General features: G+C 43.4%; 1 protein-coding gene across 1 annotated transcript; it reads left to right on the forward strand.

Annotated features, from left to right (window-relative positions):
* The first annotated feature begins 10,910 nt into the window (after positions 1 to 10,910).
* On the forward strand, positions 10,911 to 15,366 carry zcchc9 (zinc finger, CCHC domain containing 9). Its single transcript, XM_056282150.1, has 6 exons — positions 10,911 to 11,028; positions 11,497 to 11,906; positions 12,039 to 12,189; positions 12,295 to 12,387; positions 13,414 to 13,482; positions 13,692 to 15,366. The coding sequence occupies exons 2-6, from the start codon at positions 11,499 to 11,501 to the stop codon at positions 13,802 to 13,804; spliced, it is 834 nt and encodes a 277-aa protein (XP_056138125.1). The 5' UTR covers positions 10,911 to 11,028; positions 11,497 to 11,498; the 3' UTR covers positions 13,805 to 15,366.
* Positions 15,367 to 15,970: the final 604 nt, after the last annotated feature.

Here is a 15,970-nt window from a genome sequence, read left to right on the forward strand (position 1 = left end):
CAGACATATCACTTGTCTTATTCACAGATATATGATAAACTGCCAGATTAGCGTCAGTTGTTCATGTTGCATTTCATACATTGTACAGAAATAATTTTTTTGTTTGCAGTGGTTGTCTGATATTTTTTTTTAATTGCATCTATTGTGTTGTTCTTGACAATTGTTATAGTGTGCTAATGTGTTCCAAATGCAATGTTGTGTTTTGTGTGTAGATAAGATACATGGTGGAGATGCAGGGGCAGCCACCTGACAGGCTCCTAAACTCTGCAATAAGATCCTCATGGTTTTTTGTGAAAAACGCCTCCTCCTCCTCCCAGCAAGTGTGGAGATTCAAGGTACCATCACTTACCTTTCTACTCTGATGGAGCTGGTCTCAGACCTAGCAAGCTATCTGCCTGTGTGTCAGTCATACTGTCTGTTGGTCTGCCTGCTTTACTGTATTTAGGAAAGATTTAATGTAGAACATTATCTCTCTGTAGACACCAGAGGAGTATGCAAAGGAGACAGGTGATATGTCTGTGGCCAGAAAGTTCAGCCCTAACTCCCTTGATGAGCTTAAGGATGTAAGTGATCTCTTTTGAACACTAAACATTTAGGATCTGAACATAAGGACATTTTACAAGGATGTGTTACAATCTGAAGAACCTCATGTACTTCTCATTATGTATAACCATTGTCATTTTTTTACCCAGAAGAGTGATTTGAAATATTCTTGACTCTTGTTGCCTAATGAACTTGCAGCTCATTCAACATCAACATCAAGAGGAAGGGCCTTCTGTCGCAACAGGCACTGAGATAGAAAATTTTGTGGACTTGGTGAAGCAAATGTTGGAAATGGATACGAGCATAAGAATAACACCCAGTCAGGTTCTGCAACACCCATTCATCACCATGGACTGCTCTCAGGACAACTTCCCCAACAACTCCCAGTAAGTGTGTTACAGTGCTCTGTGTATCTGTGGGTAGATCTGGGTGGATGCTTGCATTTATCAAGAAGATGGAAGAAACAATGCACATTATAGATGTGCTTCCATTAAAGAGATCAAAAAAGTGTCTAGTAATGTCAGAGAACCCTCTTATATTAACAGTAGGATGTGTTATATTTTATAAACAGTAGGATGACAAGCATTTTGGACTTTGCAGTGTTGCATTTACAACCTCCTCTGAGGGAAAGGCTCTACCGCAGTCAACATGTGTCTCCAACAATGTCACAAACGAAGCCAAGGGAGGCACAGCCTCCGCTGATGACGATGAGGCCACGGGAGCAAGAGACATCCAGCCTGGTCAGTCGGATGTGTAAAGGATCAGAGTCTCCTTGTTTTTAGCTGAAGCACAATACTGACTGACACTGTTTTTATGATTTTTCAGAGGTTGTCGTCAAGGGCCGTATGAGATGCTTCTTCAGGAGGGTGATGAAGGCTCTATGCTGCTGCTGTTCCAGCACAGATGATTAGTCTTGAGACCGTTTTCCCTTCAAACCTGGCACTGAAGACTAACAGCCCCTCACCCGAAATAAAATAATCCATCTCTGGGGATTTTATTTGTATTATCGGTTATTTGTGGTCCTTATTTAAAAGTTTGCACATGAGTCAGAGTGAAGCCATCTTGATTAGCTGAAAAGCTAATGCTACTCATGCCTGTACATTGGAATGAATTTTGTCAATTGCAGGTATCCGTGTAGATGGGTCGATGTCTTGGTGTGCCTTTTTGAAGTTGCATTGAAATAACAAATGTTTTCATATTAGCTTATTTTATCATGTCATACACCATTCTGACAAGGCCCTGTGACGGCCCGGCGGCCTGCCCAGGATATATACCTGCCTGTCGCCCAATACCTGCTGGGATAGGCTCCTGCATCCCCATGACCCTGAGAGCAGAATAAGCGGTTTGGATAATGGAGGGATATATTCATTCGTTCATCTGACTTGATGCCATTGCCAGGACGGAATCCGCATTGTTCCTCCCTGGGTAGACTTTCCCAGGGAGGCTGAGCAATGTGATGCCCCGATAATTGGAGCACATCCTCTGGTCCCTCTCTTTAAATATGCGAATTACCACCCCAGTCTGCCACTCCACAGGTACTGTCCCTGACCTCCATGTGACACTGAAGAGGTGTGTCAACCAAGACAGCCCAACAATGTCCACAGCCTTCAGCATCTCAGGGCGAATCTCATCCACACCCGGCGCCTTGCCACCGAGGAGCTTTTTAAGTACCTCAGAGACCTCTGCCAGGGATATGGGTGGGGCTTTCCCTGAGTCTTCAGACTCTACCTTCTCCTCTGAGGACATGTTAGCCGGGTTCAGGAGCTCCTCAAAATGTTCTTTCCACCGCTTTACAACATCCTCAGTCCGGGTCAACAGTTCCCCTCCCCGGCTGAAAACAGCTTGAGTCGAGCCCTGCTTCCCCTTCCTGAGTCACTGGATGGTTTGCCAGAACTTCCTTGGGGCCAACCAAACATCCTCCCCCATAGCCTTGCCGAAGTCCTCCCACACCCGAGTTTTTGCTTCCGCGACGACCGAAGCTGCAGCCCTTCCGGCCTCCCGGTACCTGTCTACTGCTTCAGGAGACCCCTGGGCCAGAGCCCTAGAAAGAGAGAGTTACGTCAACTCCGTAGACGTCAATGGGCCAATTATTTAACAGCAATGGCGGATCGTGGGAGCCCCGGATAGTTCCAAACAGTGCGCATAGAATGTGTGTCACGTTGGAATATATATCTATATATAAATGTAAAAATCTGAAAATATTGGTTAGTAGTTACCAGAAATCGCGGCTAAGCAGTTCATTTAAATGAGCCGCCAAGCTTCGTTTGGAACTATTCAGCGGCTACATGAACCACGTGACCCTCTCGCGTTCTGACCCCTCGTTGACGTAACACTCTCTTTCTCGGGCTCTGCCCTGGGCCAACCAAGCCTGAAAGGCCTCCTCCTTCAGTCTGACGGCTTCCTTCACCGCTGGTAGGTTGCCGCCTCGACAGGCACCGATGACCTTATGACCACAACTTCTACCTGCCGCATCTGCGATAGAGACTTTGAACGTGGCCCACTCAGGCTCCATGTCCCCAGCCTCCTTTGGGATACACGAGAACTTCTTTTGGAGGTGGGAGTTGAAGACCTCATCGACAAGGGCCTTTGCCAGACATTCCCATTTCACCCTCACTACACGTTTGGGTTTGCCAGGTCTGTCTGGCAGTCTTCCCTGCCATCTGATCCAACTCACCACCAGGTTGTGATCAGTTGACAGCTCTGCTCCTCTCTTCACCCGAGTGTCCAAAACGTACGGCCGCAGACCGTACCACAAATTTTTATCATCGATCTTTGGCCTAAGTTGTTCTGGTACCAAGTAGACTTATGAACTACCTTATGTTCGAACATGGTGTTTGTTATGGTCAATCTATGACTTGCACAGAAGTCCAATAACAAGGCACCACTTGGGTTCAGATGGGTACGCATCCCGTTTGGCCTAACACACACCCCAGCTGCCTTTCAAAGGTGTATGGAAAAAGCCATGGAGGGCATCAGAGATGAATGCTGTTCTCCCTATCTTGATGACATTCTGTGCTTCTCCAAAACTTGCAGTGACCATGTTGAAGATATGAGGTGAGTGCTTCACCAGATGCGCAACCATGGGATCAAACTTGGGCCCAAAAAGTGTGAACTGTTTAAGCAGCAGATCAGGTATGTTGGCAGGATGGTTTCTGGAGAAGACATTCATATTGACCCAAATGAACCAAAAACCGTACGTGAAATGAGAACCCTACTTGGATTCCTCAGCTACTATAAATCCTTTATTCAGGATTTTTCACAGCCGGCCAAGCCATTGTTTTAGCTCCTTCAAAGTCCTGGTTGAAGCGACAGTAACATTGGCATAAAAATCCAGAGCACAGGAAAGAAGGGAAACAAAGCGCAGCTTCCATCCAAAACTCCTATCAAGTGGACTTCCGAACATCAGGCCGTAGTGTCAAGGTTCATGAACATGCTCACTCAGCCACCAATACTGGCCTACCCAGATTTTAACCTCCCGTTTGTCTTACATACCGATGCCTCCAACTAAGGTCTAGGTGCAGTCCTTCACAACATCAGAGTGGCAAGTTGCGTGCATATGGATCGAAAACTCTAACCCCCGCAGAACGCAGCTACCATCTGCACTCAGGAAAACTTTAGTTGTCTTGTTTTAAGAAAATACTATTGACATTTTCTTAAAACAAGATTAAATTGACCAAAATCAAGAAAAAACTTGAAATAAGCAAAATTATCTGCCAGTGGAATAAAATACCTGCACAATTTCTGTACAGGTTACATTAGAGTGGAGCACTCTTCCCACATTTACCCCATTCGACGTCTGCAGGTCTATCAGTCCTAGGTGATCCGTGTATGGTGATTTATTTATTTATTTTTGCTATATAGTATGCTGTTCTAAAAAGTTTTAGTAGAAGAGAGATGTTCCTCCTGTAACCTGAAGAACCTGGAATCTAACTCATTTTCTGCCTTTTTTGTGACAATCTCCTCTGCTAGCTTGTGGCTCTGGGAATCATTGTGTTCATATATTTTCTTTCTTAACAACCTTTGTTATTTTTCCCTTGTGTTACCATATGGAGAAATTTTACAATTTTGCCATTCACAAGAAAATGGGTATCTTTGGGACCCTGTTCTATACACTCCAAGGGACACTGCATCGTTGCTGCTCTGGGGCTGTGCTGCTCGGGGGCTGTGCTGCTCTGGGGCTGTGCTGCTGTGCTGTTCTGGGGTTGTGCTGCTCTGGGGCTGTGCTGCTGTGCTGCTCTGGGGCTGTGCTGTGTGATATTCTTAAAAACAGGAGAGAAAAGAGGTAATTTAACAGTATTAAATTAAGGGGATACATGATGCTGGAGGGTTTACCTAGCTTGTGGTAGTAAAATGAATCATTGGATAACATGCTCCTGTAGCCTTAAGAAACCCAAATATAACTAATTTTCTGCTCTTTTTGTGACAATCTACTCTGCTAGCTTGTGGCTCTGGGAATCATTGTGTTTGTATATTTTCTTTCTTAACGGCCTTTGATATTTTTACAAAAACTAGAAAATTAGTATCTTTGGGATCCTGTTCTATGCACTTCAAGGGACGCTGCATCTTTGCATGTCTTGCATCCCAATTTTTTTGTTACTAACTGTGAGGAATGGAAATGCTTTTTTAAATAACTCTAATAGATTGTTCCAACAGTCTGGCAGGTTTTCCAAACCTGGGTTATCTGTGGCTGCTGTGCTGCTGTGGGTGGGGCTGTGCTGCTCTGCTGTTGTGCTGCTCTGTGGCTGTGCTGTGGGATATTCTTAAAAACAGGAGAGAAAAGAGGTAATTTAACTGTATTAAATCAAGGGGATACATGATACTGCAGGGTTTACCTAGCTTGTGGTAGTAAAATGAATCCTTGGATAGCAAGCTGCAATGCTTCTGAGGCTGGCTGTTCTTAGATGGGTGAAGTTACCCCTATTTGTTCGGTTTTACAGTTTCTCCACAGTTAGCTAGTTTTAGTGGTGGTGAAGCTTATCACTTGCCTACCCTATAATTTACATCCTATTTGCTGTATTACCGTGTCTTTTCCGGCTGCTTTGACACAAAACTATTTTGGCCTCTTGAATGTGAGATACTTACTATATAAAAAAAAGTGGAGTCAGTTCATCTTGATACGTTTATGACAGATACTCACTCATCTAAGTGACCTCTTCAGTCTAAACTCTTGTCAGGTGATGGCTAATCCTTTGACCAACAAATGGTTCCCTGCTCAAAGCATCAGCAACTGTTTTCTGAAGACCCGGAACTAGGGTGACCAGATTTTCAAAATCCCAAACCAGGACCCTAAAAAGGTTACCGCATGTTCATCCATGCACACACGCATATGCCCACGCTCACAAGCTTGTCTGTCTCACCGGACATGATGGGGGATGGATGCTCAAAACCGGGACATTTTACTATTTTACAGATATTTGTCAGGACATCCAGCTTGAAACCGGGACATCTGGTCACCCTATCCGGAACATACTTGATGTCGAACTCATATGTTGCAAGCTTCACCACCCACTGCTGTTCACACGCATCCAACTTTGGCTTTGTCAATATGTGTGTAAGGTGGTTGTGATCAGTTCATGCTGTGAAGTTGTGTCCCTTTAACCAGTGGCTAAACTTGTCGCATACAGCCTACTTAAGATCCATAAACCCCGAGTGATGTGCAGGGTACCTGCTCTGAGCCTTGTTTGGTGACTTGCTTGAGAAAGCAATAGGTCTTCACCAGGAGCCAGCTGAGACAGGACAGTACCGAGACCATCAGAGGAGGCATCTGTAGACAGAATGAAAGGGCGGCTGAAATCGGGTTGGGCCAACATGACCCATACAAGCAGTGCGTCTTTCATTTGAGACATAGATCTCTCACATGCAGGAGTCCAGTCAACAGGGGCCAGCTTTCTGGGAGGTGGGCCTTGCTTCCTACGATTTCTTCTCCCCTTACTGCCAGACGTGAGGTTGAAAATTTGCTAAGCTATCACTGAGCAGTTCTCTATGAACTTTTGATACCACATCACGAGGCCGAGAAAGGGCTGTATCTTCTTCACTGACGGTGTGATGCCATCGGGGCACATAATGTCCCTCGTTGTGATGCTGACAATTGCATTGACCTTGTCAGAGTCTGTCAACACACCCTCCTCAGTGACTCAGCGATCATGTGGCCAAGGAACCGCACAGACCAATGCAGGAAGTGGCACTTCTTTGGGGAGAGCTTGAATTTGTCAGCTCTCAACCTGTTGAACACCATTTCAAGCCTCTGCAGGGCCACCTCTTCAGTTGGAGCAAAAACCATGAGGTCTTCAAGGTACACAAGAAGGGACATGAATTTCTGGTCACCAAAAATTGACATCTTCATTCTGATAAAACTGGCCGGTGAATTGCAAAGGGCCCGTGGCAGCCTGTTATATTCATGCAGCCCAACAGGTGTGGTGAATGCTGCATATGTTTTGTCATCCTCATGCACAGGGATATTGTAGAATCCCGAGGTCAAATCCATAGTACTAAAAAGAGCATTACCACTCAAAGCAGCAAGGCAGTCAACCTGGTGGGGTAAAGGGGAAGCATCTTTAATAGTTATTTGATATTGAGCAGGTGGGATACGTCTGTATGGGAGGTGGAAGGGCTTCTCATCAATGAGATGAATCCTATGTACAAACGTCCTCACCTCACCACAGCCAAGAGCATGTCTGGAAAATATATCCTCATAGCTGATGACAAGGTCACAGAGCCTAGCATTCCACTCACCAGAGACTTCACAGTCCTCAAGGACAAGTTTCTCCAATCCATACAGCATCAAAGTATCGGAAAGAGATCCAAGCATGGCTGCCTGCACATGTTGTTTCACCACACTAGGAGCAGGATCGGGCCCAGGGGTCGGCTCTCTGGTTACATTCTGCGTAGATGGGGTCTGATCAGAGTTAACTGTGTTAGAGTTGGCTGTCCTTGAATGCATCCTCCACATCAAGACAAGGGTAAACGTCTGCAATCTTAGCATTACGTCTCAGGGTTACAGGCCTGTCTGTAGGGTTGATGATCTTTAGTGGCACCCAGCCATCAGCCCAGAGAGGGGCAACCACGCGGTCGACCAGGATGTTTCTTGGGGCAGCGCGTGCATTTGTAGGCTCCACAATCACAGTGCTGCCTAGTGGGCCCCTGGACTTGACTGGTAATTTAACCCAGACCAGGTGTTGCTAGCTGGGAGTGTGACATCTTGATTAAGCTTGACTGTGCTGACTAAGTCAGGGACTGTCTTCGTGCCAACGATGTGTGCCCACCAGCATTACTAGGAAATCATCAATCTCTGTTTGAGTGCCTGGTGGTTTTGAGATTAACTCCCAATACTTGTCAGATTCTTTCAGCTTGTGTGTCACATACTTAATCACATTAGTCCCAAGAATTAAATCATCAACCTGGCCAGGCACGATCATAGTGGGCACCACAAATTCACAGCCATAGATCTCCAATGTCAAATCACAAACACCCTTAGGGACTGCACGACTGCTGCCACAGCCAACCAGTACTATATTTGGGTTCTTCACTACTTTCCCAGTCAGGACACCAGCTGCAATGGGGTTGGTTACTACTGTTTAATTCATCATGCAAGCCATAGAACCAGTGTCTAACATTCCTCTCACGGTAAGCTGTTTATTCACAGTGACAGGTGTATAAAAGAGACTGTCTGTGTCATTAACATGCTGGGTATTCTGACATATGACCCTTGGAGGGCCAGAAGGAAGCTTATTGGGGGTAACCTCATCTACACCTGCACATTCCCTCTCTGAATGCAGGCGCTCGCGTTTCCCTGGCTGGAAGTTGGATGGGCAGGAAAGGAATGGACATTCATTGACTGAACTGACTGCTGAATCGCAGTATGTGGCTGAGCGTTGTGTTGGGTCACTGAGAGAGCTGGGCATTTCACTTTGACATGATCCGGGTCATAGCACCAATTGTAACCCTCTTGTATACTTTCAAGAAATCTCACCAATCTTCTGAATTCTGGGTAGCTGCTGCAGGCCCCCTTTATTTTTGGATTTATGGGAAACGAATATGGGAAATTACAGATAAGAAGGATATAAATGTTTTGAACTCCCAAACTGTTGTTTTTAACCTCTTTTGAGGGTTCCAAGTCTTAATTAAGGGGTTTGCCCCCCTGTAATTCGCACCATGGATTTAACTGTAATTTAGCTACAATATGTTCTGTTGGTTAGGTCAGCAAAACCAGCGTTGTTCTGCCCTCAATGGAATGTAACAACTGGCAAACTGGCACTCCAGATGGAGTGCACATATAGGCTATAGCTAACTGATCCTCTGAGTGACATTCATACAGAGGCTCTGCATCTAGAAATGCATTGGAACTTCCAGAGGAACTTTGGGCTTGTCAATCTGTGTTTCACTGAATGTCCTGCAAATGCCAGCAACACAAGTAGATGGCCGCTGGAGTGTTCACTTGCCATTATTAAAAAGTAAAATGTGTGTTGTACGTAAATGTTGCCAAAATGATTGGTTCCTATCAAAGTTTATCACAGTGTTCCCTCTAATTTTTGTGCAGCTGTGGTACTTTTGAGTGACAATTCTACATTTGTCCTTTATCTGTCTATATTTGGGCCTAAGTTATAATTCAAGTCAAGGTTCTAGTGCTAAAATTATTTTAATTATAATATAATAATTATTTCTTAAACACTGGACTATTTTTGTTTTTAGAAAGTGTTAATTTTAATTTCAAATTTTTCTTGAAATGGTGGTAAATTCCCTTGCTGTGGCAGTGAACCACTGCCAAATTAATACTGAGGACACACGGCTACCAGGAAATTTCATAAAAAGAAAAAAAAGAAAAAAATCTGAACCTCCGTTTTACACATGAACCTTTCTGTTCTTTTGTCATCATCAGGTGTGGTGAACTGGAAAGCATTTTCAGAGGAGTATAGAAGAACCTACAGGACCCCATATCTAATCTCCTGTTGCATTCAGTGCAATTTTCTATACAAAGACTGAACACTACAGGGGATGTGGACAGCGAGGAATAGTGCACGAATATCAGCTTGCAGGATACTGCAGCTTTGACCGTTTTTATTGTACTGAAAGTATATTCAGAAAATAAATTTCATTGTGTTCTCTGAAGCTAGTTGCATTTGCCTCATTGACAGTCATTTACACATACTTTGGCTTATTACCCTCCTGAGCTTGTCTGCATAATATTGACAACATAGCAGGAAGAGCATGATTGTCATACATTTTCAGTATTGCCAATACTGACAGTGACAAATTGTACACACATTCATTATGTGCAGTACATTTATTGTTTTAGCCCACAGCCAGTAACTTCAATGTGTGATTGTGCTATTAATGAGGATTTATCTTCTTTATGGATGAGAAAAGTACCCTGCTGCCCACAGAGGGCATACTCATCCAGATATTTATGACATTTGGAAATTTAAACCAAACAACACTTTCAGTTATTTAGTACTCTGTGGTGGAGGAACTCCATGCACACTGTTCTACACAGTTTTGCCGTTCTCCTTTTGCACCTGCTGAGAAGAATTTTAGGTGTGCAGACACTTCAACTCACCAGTACTATAAGTGGTGAAATGACATAGCAACATTTTGATTAAAACAATTTAAAAAAAAATCCAAGCTAGAATTACACTGATCAATAATGCACTCATCACATTTCTTTTAAGCAGCTGGTGAGCTGGACACAAGAGAACAAAAAAAATACTGTTTCCCTTTATTCAATGATTTGATGGATAATTACCGCCACTGGACATAAATAGAGAAAAGCATTATTATAGAAATAATGACTTTATGAATAATTACCACCACTGCACGTAGGGTACAACGTTATTATAAAAATAATGATTTGATAAACAATCACCACCACTGCACATAGAGCAAAAAATATATAAAATGTATCAATTTAATGTTGTGGTTAAGTATAATTCAATCACATGTTGTTTTGATCTGTAAATACTTATATTCTTCATTCTTTGTGCAAATTCTGCATTTTCAAAGCTCACTGAACCTCAAATCTTATTCTTCGAAGTTAGTTTTTCCTTCACAGTTATTTTTCCTTGTAGTAGCTCATTAAGATAGACTTGGACAGATAAAAGAAAACAAGAACGCCACAAAGACAGAGAAAAGCCAGATGCCCTCGGAAGGTCGTTCAATTTAAGAAAGAGGTGGGCGTGACCTGGAGTGGGCGTGACCTGAAGTGGGCGTAACTTGTAGTCCCGCAGGCTACAGCGGGAATACTCTTGCCGATAAAACTTCCAGGACACGATTAGCGAGCGTCCTCACCGTGGAGCTGTTTGACACCGCCCATATGCAAACTGTCCGCTAGAGGGCGGTGTGATTCTTAGTGACAGTTATTCGTTTTCCTCGCTCACGTCGACAAGTAAGACAAAACACTTCCGAGGTAAACACGGACGCGTGTAGCGCTGGAGTAGGAGTTCTATTGAGAACATGTCTTCTTCACGTTGAAAGGAAGAGGAAACGATAAAGGTAATGAACAGTTTGTTGTCGTTCATGAAATTGTCAGTAGTGTCCCATCACCGCTGCTTGCCAACACGTTAATATTAATAATGATAATAATGGATTAAGCGCTTCGCATTGAAAGTGGGAAACTCATTTCAACCACCGCCGACGTGTAGCACCCACCTAGCTGATGTGTTAGTTATCGATGTATCAGTTAGCAGTAGCATGGCGCTTTAAAACCGTACTGCGGGAAGGCTTTTCGGGGTGGCTGCTGGTGATGAACTAGCACAGCTGAGCTAGCCGTTGTTCTCCTTCACCACCAAGAGCTGTCTCAGATGTGTCGTCACTCGTGATTCATATGATTTTAGCCTGCTGGTCACTGTTGAATTTTGTTTGATTCCTCCTGCCTGGTAAGTATAGTGGCCACCGATTACGTAGCTATTTGTCTATAGCCGTATGTAAGATCGTTTTCTGTAAGCACATTTGATTTTCCAGACATGACAAGGTGGGCCAGAGCCAACAACGTTCACAAACACAAGCCGGCGGACGCTACTCCATGGAATCAGCTTAAAGGAGCAGGTCACCCAGGGTCCGCTGACCGAGGTGCCAGCGGAGACACACAGGACCATGCCAGAGGGGATGGACAAGGGAGCTATTTGAGACGGACCCGGCCCGGGAACTCAGCTGTGAAGAAACCCAAACAAAAGAAAAAGGACTATGACAATGTCGATGTGAATGGGTTTCTGCAGTACCTCCAGCAGAGTGGACAAGATCTGCCCAGAGGAAATGGGAGAGGCAGGGAGAGTGAGCAGGGTTTAAGGGAGGAGATCGAGACTGTCCTTAAAAAAGACAACCGAAGAGAGGATCGAAGGATAAAGAGGCAGATCAACAAGAAGAACAAAATGGTAAATGATTGTCGAATCTTATGGAGACTCTAACAACACATTTTTATACAAGGTCCATTGTCTACTTTCCTTTGTCCTTCTTTCTCACATCTTTCTTGTATTCTTTCTGTGCTGTGCCATCCTTCTTTCCAGCTTTGCTTTAACTGTAGAAAGCCCGGGCATGGTTTGGCAGACTGTCCAGAGGCAGAGCGAGATGAGGAGATGGGCAGAGGCATCTGCTATCGCTGTGGCTCAACTGAACATGAAATTCATAAATGCAGAGCTAAAGTGGACCCTGCGCTTGGTAAGAGCAACCTGAGGTTCACATTTTGGTACAGATTACATGTAGTGGCAAATTATTAAAGAAAAAGTATTGTTCAGTATATGTGATTTCTGTTATCTCTGTCAGGTGATTACCCGTATGCAAAGTGCTTTATCTGTGGAAAGACTGGACACTTGTCACGGTCCTGCCCAGATAATCCTAAAGGACTATATGCTGAAGGTACTGTGGCTGTCTCAATTAAACCAAAAGATGGAAGGACACTGTACTTATTCTAATATTATTTATACAATCACATTAAGGGTGGCACGATGGTGTAGTGGTTAGCACGGTTGCCTCACAGCAAGAAGATCCTGGGTTCGAGCCCCGAGGTAGTCCAACCTTGGGGATCGTCCCGGATCGTCCTGTGTGGAGTTTGCATGTTCTCCCTGTGTCTGCATGGGTTTTCTCCGGGGGCTCCGGTCTCGTCCCACAGTCCAAAGACATGTAGGTCAGGTGAATCGGCCATACTAAACTGTCCCTAGGTATGAATGCGTGTGTGTGTGTGTGTGTGTGTGTGTGTGTGTGTGTGTGTGTGTGTGTGTGTGTGTGTGTGTGTGTGTGTGTGTGTGTGTGTGTGTGTGTGTGTGTGGGCTTTGTGTGATAGTCTGGCGGCCTGTCCAGGGTGTCTCCCCACCTGTTGCCCAATGACTTTTGGGATAGGCTCCAGCATCCCCACGACTCTGAGAGCAGGATAAGCAGTTCGGAAAATGGATGGATGGACAATCTCATTAATAATATTGGCGGCATGGTGGCGCAGTGGTTAGCGCATTTGCCTCACAGCCAGAGGGCCCTGAGTTCGAGCCCCAAGGTAGTCCAACCTTGGGGGTCGTCCCAGGTTGTCCTCTATGTGGAGTTTGCATGGTCTCCCCGTGTCTGCGTGGGTTTCCTCTGGGTGCTCTGGTTTCCTCCCACTGTCCAAAGACATGTAGGTCAGGTGAATTGGCTGTACTAAATTGTCCCTAGTTGTGTGTGTGTGTGGGTGTGTGTGGGCCCTGTGATGGCCTGGCGGCCTGTCCAGGGTGTCTCCCTGCCTGCCGCCTAATGACTGCTGGGATAGACTCCAGCATCCCCGCAACCCTTAGAGCAGGAAAAGCGGTTTGGATAATGGATGGAAAGGATGGATAAATAATATTACACCCACTGGATTAATATTTTCTTGAACCAGGTTTTAGTTTTGCTCATTATTGCTACAAACTTTGTTTTCAGGAGGGTGTTGTAAGGTGTGTGGTTCAGTAGAACACTTCCAGAAGGACTGTCCAGAGCACCAGGCTCACAGTAAGTCTCTCTGTTCTTCCTTCACTTTCATGTCTCTCTAACCTTGTATTATTTCCTGTCTGACTGCTGTTGCATTGTGGCTGGTTTCACTTCATTTTTTATTGTTTTGTTTACTAATAAGTATATAATTTGTTACATTTGAGTATCTGTGCTTTGTTTATATTTGACAAGTTCCTAATGTTTACTTTCTGCCTTTATTATTTTTCTAGCTAACTCTTTGACAGTAGGGTGGCTGTCCAACAACGCAAGTGCTGACCACGAGGAATTTCATGTACCTAAGAAGAAAGCTACTCCCAAACAAACTAAGGTGGTCATGTTCTGATCTGCCAAAAATTACACAGCATACAATTGAACAGTATACCAAACCTCTACCCATCCAACAGTGGACTTTATCAACAGTATCTTTCATTTGTGCCACCCTGTTAAAAATATTACTTTAGAGATGAGAGTTTCTTCTGGCTCTGATCGCTTTCTCAGCCACTAGACTTTGAGTAAGTGGAATAATTGATATCATTTATGTGAAATGGAGTGACAATTTAAATTTCACCATTGTCTAATTTGGATTGTGATGAAACACCATAGTGTAATCATGGGTTCATTTCTGTATTACTTTGTATATATTGAAGTTATAAAGGATTGCTTGTATTTCAAAACAACCATTATCTATCAATTTCATTCATTCTATGGCTGCATTACTATTGTTTTGTTTGAGTTTCAGCAAGTCATTAAAACAATTCACTGTGTAAAACACTGTTGACTTCATGCAGTTGTACAACAGATTACGTAGCCATTTTTATATTGGTTAAAAATATCCAATGGAGTTTTCCTTCACCGTTTCTCGCCAAAACACAGCGTTTGTCCTTTAAGCTTAACAAAAGTTTTAAATGCATTTCCTACCTGCCAAAACATTTGCAAAGCCTTTTTTGACATTTTTTGAATGCTACATCGTTTATATCGGCCTGTAACCCTCTTGTTTTTATCGGTGGATATGGCACATTACCACCACCAACTTCAAAAATTGCCTCACCAATATTCATGTGATTTCTGTCTTTGTCCTTTTGTTTTCTTTGTTCTATATTACAGCCGGGCTTACGGTTCCTTACTTTCATTGCAGAAGTTTCGATTCCTCCATTCTTCTTCTACTTTCTTCATCATCATCATCATGTTTTCTGTTCACAGAAATGCTCAAGGTGTGCATGCATATCCTTGTATGCGTGCTGGGAGAAGTGATATAAACAATACGATGATATACTTTTTACTATGCCCTATAGTGTGATTGATGGCGAAAAACTATGTTGGATACTCGTAAAAAAAGCATGATCTCAAATCATGTGTGCACCTTTTATAGCTTTTGGTGTTGCTTCTTTCACAAGAAACTCAGGCAGCATCTTTACTGTCTCATCAAACCCAACCTACTGAAAACAACTCCACTCATTGGTCCAAAAAGTACTATAGGGTTGGTTTCATCCATAAAGATCAACTTTTCTTGAGAATGCAAAGTTTATTTGGAAGCAGTGCTTTGTATAACACTACCGCTGTGGAACATCCCGATAATGACAGCGACTATGCTCAAAATGCATACTACCTCTACTTTTCCGACCTAAATTAAGTATGTAGTGTGTTTTCACTGTGTAATGTGCCGTTTTGTGTATGCAAGAAGTGCACAGATTTAAATAAATTAGTATAAAAGTCTTGAGTGTGCAACTAATGTTACTAGGTGTACATAAATTACCCATAATATGTTGCCACTGTCCAACAGCCATCACTTGTAGCTTGTTGGTATGGATTCCTTATGAAGGACAAGCAAGCAAGTGTGTACTATATTAGGATTAATGTTTTTACTGCTATTTTTATGGCTGGTCCATGTAAATGAATTTGATCTGCAGTGCATAAATTATTAAATCATAAATATGTATGTCCTGAATTTATGCATCCTTTTCATGAAATTGGTGTTTTTTTATCTTGGAAATATGGATTGAGAAATTCATAGAAATAAGTAACTTTTTATTTGTGAGACAGGAGAGAGTAGGGAATCACTCAACACATTTGTGACGGTCGATCACTCAAAAGATGGGAGTTGGAAAGCCACATAACTTGGCAGGCTTGCAAGTAATATTTACCTCAGGCAAGTCTATACCAACAAATACTCTTCTCTGTCCAAACATACAGCTTGGTAAGAAATCTAGTTAGAAACCAGAGGGTTTTTTTTTTTTGCAAGTGAAATGAAGCAGTACAATTTTAGGCCCACTGCGAATAAATAAAAACGGTGTATTCGAGTCTAATGTTGATCGTACGCTCTGTTGAGTGTGCAGTATGTACTAATTGAGTATGCAGTTTTGAACACAGCTTGTGTGTGTACTGGTATGTCAAATTTTGATGCTTATTAGCGAAATTAAATTTGAAGTCAGTATTTGAAGAAGGTTTTTGATTTTGACTTCTATGTCTGCTATTGACTGTGGCCAGTCAGCCGAGTTTCCTGCTACACAAG

Source organism: Lampris incognitus, chromosome 6 (genome assembly GCF_029633865.1).
Source record: "Lampris incognitus isolate fLamInc1 chromosome 6, fLamInc1.hap2, whole genome shotgun sequence".
Taxonomy (NCBI): domain Eukaryota; kingdom Metazoa; phylum Chordata; class Actinopteri; order Lampriformes; family Lampridae; genus Lampris; species Lampris incognitus.

Excerpts from the sequence above, each read along its gene's own strand:
- zcchc9 (XM_056282150.1), top strand. The coding sequence starts at position 11,499 with ATGACAAGGTGGGCCAGAGCCAACAACGTTCACAAACACAAGCCGGCG. Across the intron at positions 11,907-12,038 it reads TCAACAAGAAGAACAAAATG|CTTTGCTTTAACTGTAGAAA; the intron begins GTAAATGATTGT and ends CCTTCTTTCCAG. Across the intron at positions 12,388-13,413 it reads TAAAGGACTATATGCTGAAG|GAGGGTGTTGTAAGGTGTGT; the intron begins GTACTGTGGCTG and ends CTTTGTTTTCAG.